Source organism: Entamoeba nuttalli (genome assembly GCF_000257125.1).
Source record: "Entamoeba nuttalli P19 unplaced genomic scaffold asmbl_10138, whole genome shotgun sequence".
Classification (NCBI taxonomy): Eukaryota; Evosea; order Mastigamoebida; family Endamoebidae; genus Entamoeba; species Entamoeba nuttalli.
Genome location: NW_008580022.1, coordinates 1 through 7,878, shown reverse-complemented (window position 1 = coordinate 7,878; position 7,878 = coordinate 1). Strand labels below are relative to the sequence as shown.

The 7,878-nt window shown below is 26.8% G+C and overlaps 7 protein-coding genes across 7 annotated transcripts; 1 reads left to right on the top strand and 6 right to left on the bottom strand.

Annotated features, from left to right (window-relative positions):
* Window positions 1-152: 152 nt before the first annotated feature.
* ENU1_212600 (ribosomal L38e family protein) lies at window positions 153-492 on the bottom strand (the record flags this gene model as incomplete). The annotated part of the gene is made up of 2 exons (XM_008862440.1): window positions 153-383; window positions 457-492. The coding sequence occupies 2 exons, from the start codon at window positions 490-492 to the stop codon at window positions 153-155; spliced, it is 267 nt and encodes an 88-aa protein (XP_008860662.1).
* Window positions 493-670: 178 nt separating this feature from the next.
* Window positions 671-1,063, bottom strand: ENU1_212590 (hypothetical protein; the record flags this gene model as incomplete). Its single annotated transcript, XM_008862439.1, has 1 exon — window positions 671-1,063. The coding sequence occupies one exon, from the start codon at window positions 1,061-1,063 to the stop codon at window positions 671-673; it is 393 nt and encodes a 130-aa protein (XP_008860661.1).
* An 83-nt stretch (window positions 1,064-1,146) lies between these two features.
* ENU1_212580 (protein kinase domain containing protein) lies at window positions 1,147-2,314 on the bottom strand (the record flags this gene model as incomplete). The annotated part of the gene is made up of 2 exons (XM_008862438.1): window positions 1,147-2,214; window positions 2,306-2,314. 2 exons carry the CDS (start codon window positions 2,312-2,314, stop codon window positions 1,147-1,149), a joined length of 1,077 nt encoding a protein of 358 aa, XP_008860660.1.
* Window positions 2,315-2,665: 351 nt separating this feature from the next.
* Window positions 2,666-4,756, top strand: ENU1_212570 (WD domain, G-beta repeat-containing protein; the record flags this gene model as incomplete). Its single annotated transcript, XM_008862437.1, has 1 exon — window positions 2,666-4,756. The coding sequence occupies one exon, from the start codon at window positions 2,666-2,668 to the stop codon at window positions 4,754-4,756; it is 2,091 nt and encodes a 696-aa protein (XP_008860659.1).
* Window positions 4,757-5,182: 426 nt separating this feature from the next.
* On the bottom strand, window positions 5,183-5,833 carry ENU1_212560 (ubiquitin-conjugating enzyme family protein; the record flags this gene model as incomplete). The annotated part of the gene is made up of 4 exons (XM_008862436.1): window positions 5,183-5,311; window positions 5,365-5,453; window positions 5,523-5,700; window positions 5,759-5,833. The coding sequence occupies 4 exons, from the start codon at window positions 5,831-5,833 to the stop codon at window positions 5,183-5,185; spliced, it is 471 nt and encodes a 156-aa protein (XP_008860658.1).
* Window positions 5,834-5,941: 108 nt separating this feature from the next.
* ENU1_212550 (nuclear movement protein, putative) lies at window positions 5,942-6,403 on the bottom strand (the record flags this gene model as incomplete). The annotated part of the gene is made up of 1 exon (XM_008862435.1): window positions 5,942-6,403. One exon carries the CDS (start codon window positions 6,401-6,403, stop codon window positions 5,942-5,944), a length of 462 nt encoding a protein of 153 aa, XP_008860657.1.
* Window positions 6,404-6,641: 238 nt separating this feature from the next.
* Window positions 6,642-7,433, bottom strand: ENU1_212540 (DTW domain containing protein; the record flags this gene model as incomplete). The annotated part of the gene is made up of 1 exon (XM_008862434.1): window positions 6,642-7,433. One exon carries the CDS (start codon window positions 7,431-7,433, stop codon window positions 6,642-6,644), a length of 792 nt encoding a protein of 263 aa, XP_008860656.1.
* Window positions 7,434-7,878: the final 445 nt, after the last annotated feature.

The following is a 7,878-nucleotide window of genomic DNA, read 5'->3' as shown; positions in this document are numbered from 1 at the left end:
AGTCTCCCCTGAGCCAGGAACAATAGAAACTAGTTCTATTAACGTTCAATGAAGTGCTTTTAATCCTTTTTCTTACATATTTTAATAATTATAAATATTATATAATTTTAAAATAATTTAAAAATTATAATTTAGAAGCTTAAAATATTAACTTATTCAGCTTTTGGAGCTTTCTTAGCAATTTCAACGACATGAATATCCTTTGGAATAGCCTTCTTGAGTTCTTCAGCTTTGGCTTTATCAGCACAAATGTAAGTATAAAGATATTTAGCACATCTAACCTTGAATTTAGTGTTTTCACCGTTGGTCTTGACACGAACGGCACGAATTGAACCGGATTTCAAAAGTTTCAAAATTTGTTTGAATTCTTGAACTTGTTTTGGCTAAAAGTTGTTAGTCATATCGTTCACTTATTTTATATTACTTTAAATGAATTTATAAAAGATGTATCATAACAAACCATCCTACTCTTTTCAAATTTAGTTCTGTCATAGGGTTTTTATTTTTTCATTATTTTCTTTTTAATTAATTAAAACTAATAAATTGTTTTATTATAAATATTATTATAAACTTTTTTTTATTTTTTTCCTTTTTTGAAAAAATAAATTGAAAATTTATTTAAAAATTATAAAATAAAATCTTACGTAAAATTTTTGGAAAAGAAGTGAAATTACAATAAAGAAAAGACAGGACTGGAATTACACTGTCCTGATGAAAATGAAGCACTTATTGATTCAGAAACTGAAGTGGGTTGACTTTTAATTGTTGTTGGTGGATGAATTTGTAAAGTACGTTTTGTTTGTTGAGAATTTAACAGGTTTTTAGAAGAACTAGAAGAAAGTAATTGACTGTCTGTGTAAGGTGTTGTTGGTATTAATGGATGGCTATAGTGATGGGTTTCAGCAAATCCCATTGTAAATGAAAGTTTTATTGGAATTGAAGTTGTTTCAGGAGTAGAATTCGCTTTTTTATAATGGGGAGGTATTGATGGAACTGATTTTGAAGGTACACTTAATAATGTGTGGGTTGTTGTTTTAGAAGAATATGAACGATCAATTGACATATAAAACAATGGTTTTAAATTGAAATTTAGTTCATTTAATAAAAGAAAAATAAAAGAAAAAATAAGTTGAAGTAAAAATTGTGTTATTTAAAAAATGGATGAAGTAAACAATTTTCAATACTAATTCTTTGATTCACATCAACTACTAACATCCTTTTTATTAGGTCTATTAATAATGGGTCTCTGTTATTCCAATCTTCTTTGAATATTATTTCTCCTTTTAAAATACTTTCTATATATTGGTTATTAGTTCTTGAAAATGGTGGATAACCGCATATCATTACAAATAATAAAACACCAGAACTCCAGACATCAACTTTACTTCCATCATAAGGTGTTCCATTATATAATTTTTTTAATATTTCAGGTGCAATGAATAAATCACTACCACAAACAGTAGATGCTAAATGGGAAGTAGTGTCTATTCTTCTACTTAGTCCAAAGTCAGTTATTTTAATAAAATAATCTAATTTATTAACAAATAAAATATTTTCTGGTTTAATATCTCTGTGAATAATATTATGTACTTTAATATACTTTAAAGCAGAAAGAATTTGATAAATAACAACTTTGCTATGTTCTTGAGAAAATGTATTATTGATAATTCTTTCATAAAGGTCTCCACCATTTAATCTTTCCATAATAAGAAATATATGTTTATTAGTGATATAAACTTTTTCAAGTTTGATAATATTTGGATGTTCTAATGACTGCATGATATTAATTTCATTTTGAAACATTGTTGTTTTTTTAACAGAACTATTTTTGATTATTTTTATTGCATAGAGATTGTTTGATTCTTTTGAAACTGCCTCTCTAACTATTGAAAATCCACCACTTCCTAAATAATTTCCAATTTCATAATCATATTGAGGTCCTCCATTTTGTTTATCATCTTCTTCAACTTCATTTTCAATGAAACAATAATGAATAGAGTTTTCTTTTTTAGGGTGGAATAAACTTATTTCATCATAGCAATGGATTTGAGTCTCATCAAATAAATCTCCATTAACATATGACCCATTTGAACTAACATCTCTTGCAGTAATTATTGATATGCCATCAATGATTCTTCTTTGAATTTGAAGATGATTTGCACTAATATATGAATTAAATGAGAAACACTTTTGATAATTTCTTCCAAGTAAAGTCTAGCAATAATTATTTGCTCAATAAATAGAATAAACATAACAAACAATTGAATCAAATAGTAGAATATCTTCATATCCAATTGTTTCTGACTTTAGACATCCCCATGGGTAATTCATTATTATCTTCTTCTTAATGAAATTATTTAATTTAGATTTAAAAACTAAGAAACAAGCTTCTAATTTATTTTTAAATATTTATTCACGTTAATATTTCTTTGTCAAAATATTTATTTTTATTTTAAATTTTATGTTTCTATTCTTTGAATAATTAATGAAATGTTATGATTGTTTAATAGTTAGAATAACAGCTTTAAAAAGTTTTAAGAGAACAATAAACAAAAGAATGGATAGAGACAAAAGAAGATAAAAATAGAAAAGAAAAAAGAAAAAACATAAATTCAAAAAAACCCTAAAAATGTACTTTAAAAAAAACTAAAGAGGTTTTAAAGGAATGAAGTGTCATATAACTCAATTTGGAAGGATTGTGCCATCAGGAATTGAGCGACTTTGTTATTCACCTGACAACAAATACTTAGCATGTACACGCGAAGATGGGATAGTCGAAATTTATTTATCTAAAACTAAATCATTATTACATCAACTTCCAATATTTCCTTCAAAACACTCATGTTGTGCAGCTTGTTGGAGTGACACAACATTGTTTGTTGGAGGAACAACAAAACAAGTATTTGGAATAAACCCAGAAACTGGGATGATAAAAACAAGTATTAATGTATCATCAAATGTAACATGTTTAGCATATTCAGAGTCATTATTTATTGGTACAGACAAAGAGTTTATTGAATTTTATTCACCATCACAAGACGACCCCGATTCTCTTTGGCTTATGGGAAGACTTAATCATTCAAAAGGAAAAACAACGTGTATTAATATCAAAGGTGAACTTGTTTTTGCTGGAACATCTGAAGGAGTTATCTTTGGTTGGATTAAAAAACAAAAAAAATTTGAATTAATATTTGCTGTTTATGCTACTGACAGATTGAGAGAAGTTAAATACAATAAGTCAAGAGATGAAATAGCACAACCACTTGATGAAATTAGAAGACTTGAAGAAGAGAAAATTCCAGAAAATGAAAGAAAAACAAAAAGTACAGCAATTATGGCAATTGAAATTATGGATCAACGTACTGTTGCTGTTGGACTTGTTTATGGAAAGATACAAATATGGGATATTGTTACTATGACTATTATTGCAGAGTTTAGAGAACACCAAGCAGATGTGTTATGTCTAAAAAGTGCTACATTAAATGGAGAAGCTGTATTATTTGGATCAGGTGTAGATCATAAAATTGTATTATTAAAAGAAGTTAATGGAAAGTGGACATGTTGTGGAAGAGTAAGACAACATTCCCATACGGTAAAATCACTTGATATATCAAATGAAGGAATATTAGTGAGTGGAGGAGTAGATACAATTATTTTATTTAGGTCAATAAATGATATGAATCAATTAACATATAGAATCTTTCCTATTGGAGTTGATTCTCCAAAAGCTAAAGTATGTAGTATTGCTGATATGGTTGTTGTTCATGAAGTAGATAATAACTTTAATTTTTATCAATTGGCAATACCATCAACTGAATGTGAAAAAGGAAAATATGAGATTGATAGAGAATATTCATGCTATTTTACTATGAAATTATCTAAAAAACATCAAATTACTACATTTGATTTAAATTCACAATGTTCAATACTTGTCGTAGGAACAAAAGACTTAATACGTATATTTGGAATAAATAAGAAAACCGCTCCATGGAGTATTATTAAAGAAGATATTAATGTTAATGGCGTTGTTAAAAAAGTCTATGTTAATAATAATTGCCTTATTACAATTATGACTGATGGTACAATTATTACATCAGAAATTAATTTTGATGGAAAAGAATTAACAATTAAAGAAGAAAAGAGAGGTATCTTTTCACCAATGTACTCAGTTTATAATGAAGAAATGAATATAATAGGATTAACTGAATTAAAAAATGGACAATGCCAATTAGTATTAATTGATTTAAATACAATGGAAAGTAAGTCAATAAAATTAATTGGTGAATTTATTCCTAAAAAAGTGACAAAAAAAGATAAAATGATATATGTTACTGGAATAAAAGGAGAGTTTATTTGTTATAATTATGATAATTATACTGTTGATCCACGTACAACTGGTATTAAAAAAATTACTTCCCAAAATGAAATTGGTAGTGAAAGAATATACTTTGACCCATTATGTGAAGATAACTTTGTTGTGTTATCTCGTGAAACAATTACTTATGAAAATATTCATTCCAAAATTCATAAAGGTCAATTTACATGGTCTAAATTAAATAATTTACCAAGAACACTTGAAACTATTTCTCAGTTCCCTTCAAAAATTAGTAAAAAATATGGAATAATTGTTGGAGGTGGATTTAATTTAAAAGGTGATTTAATTGTAGTTACACAACAATGGCTATCAATATTACAGTCACTTCCAGAACCATTTAGATTCTACAATAAGATGAATAAATTAGTTAAAGTGAATTGATTTTTTTTTTTGTTTGGTTAGAAAACAATTTTAAAGGAAGGGAAATATTAAAACTTAAAACTAATTAAAACTAAAATGCAACAAACAGAAGAAGCTCTTCAAATTCTTCAGTCACTTATTCAAGAACAAGACGATAGTTCAACTCAACCTGAAGAAAATGGTCAATGGTTAACAGTAATTATCATGGTTGTACTTACACTAGTATTAATTATTTTAATTATCATTGGACTAGCGATCGTTTTAATTATGAGAAGTAGAACATTTAAGAGACGGGGGTATGACTTATTTAATCCAAAATATGAATTAACCAAATAATAAAAATTAATAAGCAAAGTTATTTCTTTCTTCTCCTCCTTTTTATTTTACTTTTTCTTTGTATACTTTTTTTAAATAAAATTATTTCTTATTGAAAAAGAATTATTAAATTTAATTGCATTCTAATGAACGTTCTGCACATGCACGAACAAGTTTGTTATATTCTTTTCTATTACTTGTATAAAGCGCAGATGCTTGTGGGTTAGCAGGACTATTTGGGTTTGGATCTGTTAATAAACTCTAATAATATTAATAATATAATTACGTATTTTTAATGAATAATTCAACAAAACTTGAATAGCTAATAAAATAGTAGACACAGAATAAACACTTGACCATTTATCTTGTAAAATATCTAAACAAATTCTTCCATCTTTGAACACTACATTTTAAGTAATTATTCTTATTTTATTGTTTATTACTTTATTATGTTATATCAAAACTACCAAACCATTTGGATGAAACATCTCAGATATAAACTTTACATGAGGTGGTTTAATTGGGTATTCATCTGAAAATGTTAATCTTAATTCAAACAACCCCCCTTCAAATGGTGAGTTTTCTGGTCCTGCAATAGTCGCTTGCCAAAAATATAAATTGCTTTCATCAATTGGTCCACTTGAAATACCCTACGACATTATTAATTTTATTTATTCCTTAAATCTATTTCTCTTTCTTTAAACAAACAACTGGTGGATCTGTAAGCATAGTCTTAAGATCAGCTGTAAGTCTCATTAATGCAATAGACCCACTACTACTCATCTTATTTGATTTAAGTTTACTTTCTCTTAAATTTTTTTCACTTTCTTCTTTTTTCTTCTTTTATATTTTTAAATTGCTTTGTATAACAGAAAAATAACAATTGAATTATTAATCCTCTTCTTCTTCCTTTTCTTCTTTACCTTCAGCTTCTTCTTTGTCTTTTTCAGCTAATTTTTTAAGAAGAGAGTCATCAAGGTATTTTGTTGATTCCATTCTTTTAACATCAATAACATGATCTCCTTTAATCACACATCCCCACCAACAGCCTTCTCCATCACCTTTTGTATCCATACCCTTAGAAAGGATGACTTCAATTATTTTTCCATCCCTAGTCCATGTGGAATCATCTACATTAATAGCATGTTCTAATTCTCCTCCAATATAAACTTCTCCTTTAATAATCATCTCAAATTTATTTGTTTTCATTATTATTTGAATATCTGTTTTTGTTTTTAAGTTTTCATCAGGTAATTCTATTGTTAATGTTACATCTTCAGGTGTTTGAGTCCATTTATACTTCTTTTCAGTATATCCATATTTAACATAAGGAGATGGTTTCCATCCAGCCATAACGCAACAATTCTGTTTTTTTGTCTAAGTTCTATCTTTAAATATTATCTTTCAACGAATGAATGACGTGGACTGACATGGTGATGATCGTCATTTTTCTTTTTAGATTTTTTAGTACCAACTTGTTCCTTTGTGACTGAGATTATTAATACGTGACAACATTTAATCTTTCTTCATTCTTTTTGTTCTTTAAAAAAAATTATAAGAGTAATGCAAACCATTTAAATAACAAAAATATTTAATTATTTTTTTGTGCTTTAGATTGTTTTTTAGATTCAATCATCTCTTCCCTCTTTTTATATTCTTCTTCTTTTTGTTTTTCAAGCTCTGGTGTTTTGTATTGAATATACCCATCTTTGTGGATGAATGTTTTATCTGGATGTTCGTTATAAAAGTCTTGGACACGATGATAAATATGGGTGAAGAAATATAAAAGATCATCACATTCTCCATTATATTTGCCATTCATACAAGTGTAATAATCTCTATAAAAATAATAGATAGCCTCAATAGTTGATAAGTTAGTATTACTTATATTTTGGTATCTCCAAAACAAAGTCTCCTCTGCACAAATAATTGCTTTTGGCAAATTCTTAATGTTTGGATGATTTAATACAGCATTGGCTTTATACCATACACTTTCAATACATACCATTCTTTTATATTTCTTAAGATCATCAAAATCACTGAGTCGTTTTGCGTCTGGAGATGGGAATAATAGTATTGTTTCATTTGGGTCATATTGTGGTATTTCATTAGGAAATTCAATCCACTGAGTATCATCTTTTGCAACAATACAAGCAGTTAGTGCAGTTGATTTAGCAACTTTTTCTGTTGGATGATGAATAATATCTAATTTGATTGGAAGATTGACTTGGGGTAATTCTGGAATAAGTCCTCTTCTACAATAATAACAATAATATTTCATTTTCTTATGGCACAATGGACAAGTAATTCTTCCCCCTTTGTCTGCTTTTTCAAGTGGTTCTTTTGATGACAATTTTAACTTGTTGAAAAACTCAGCTGCCATAGAGAATAAATGATCTTCAATTTTTTTTGTCTTTTTAACACAAAAGGGTTTTTATTTTTTTGTTATTAGTATTAAACAAAAATAGCAATAACATTTATTGACATTTTTAGTAACTTCATTAAAAAATTTACTAAACAGGAATGAATTGCTTGAGCAATAAGATATTATCCATACCAACAGCATAAATAGAGAGTAATATCGATTATTTTATACATGAATAACAAAACTCATTTGTTGTGAATGAGTTAAACCTATTTATTTGTTTGATAAGAAACTTATTATTTTAATCACTTGTAAATAAGATATAAGTAAAATCATTCATAATAATTGAAATATTTATTTGATTCATTTATTATTAATAAAATCAAAAATTTGAATATTTGATAAATATAAGACAACAAAATAATGAAATAATAATGAATAATATAAGAGTTAAAAGAAAAAT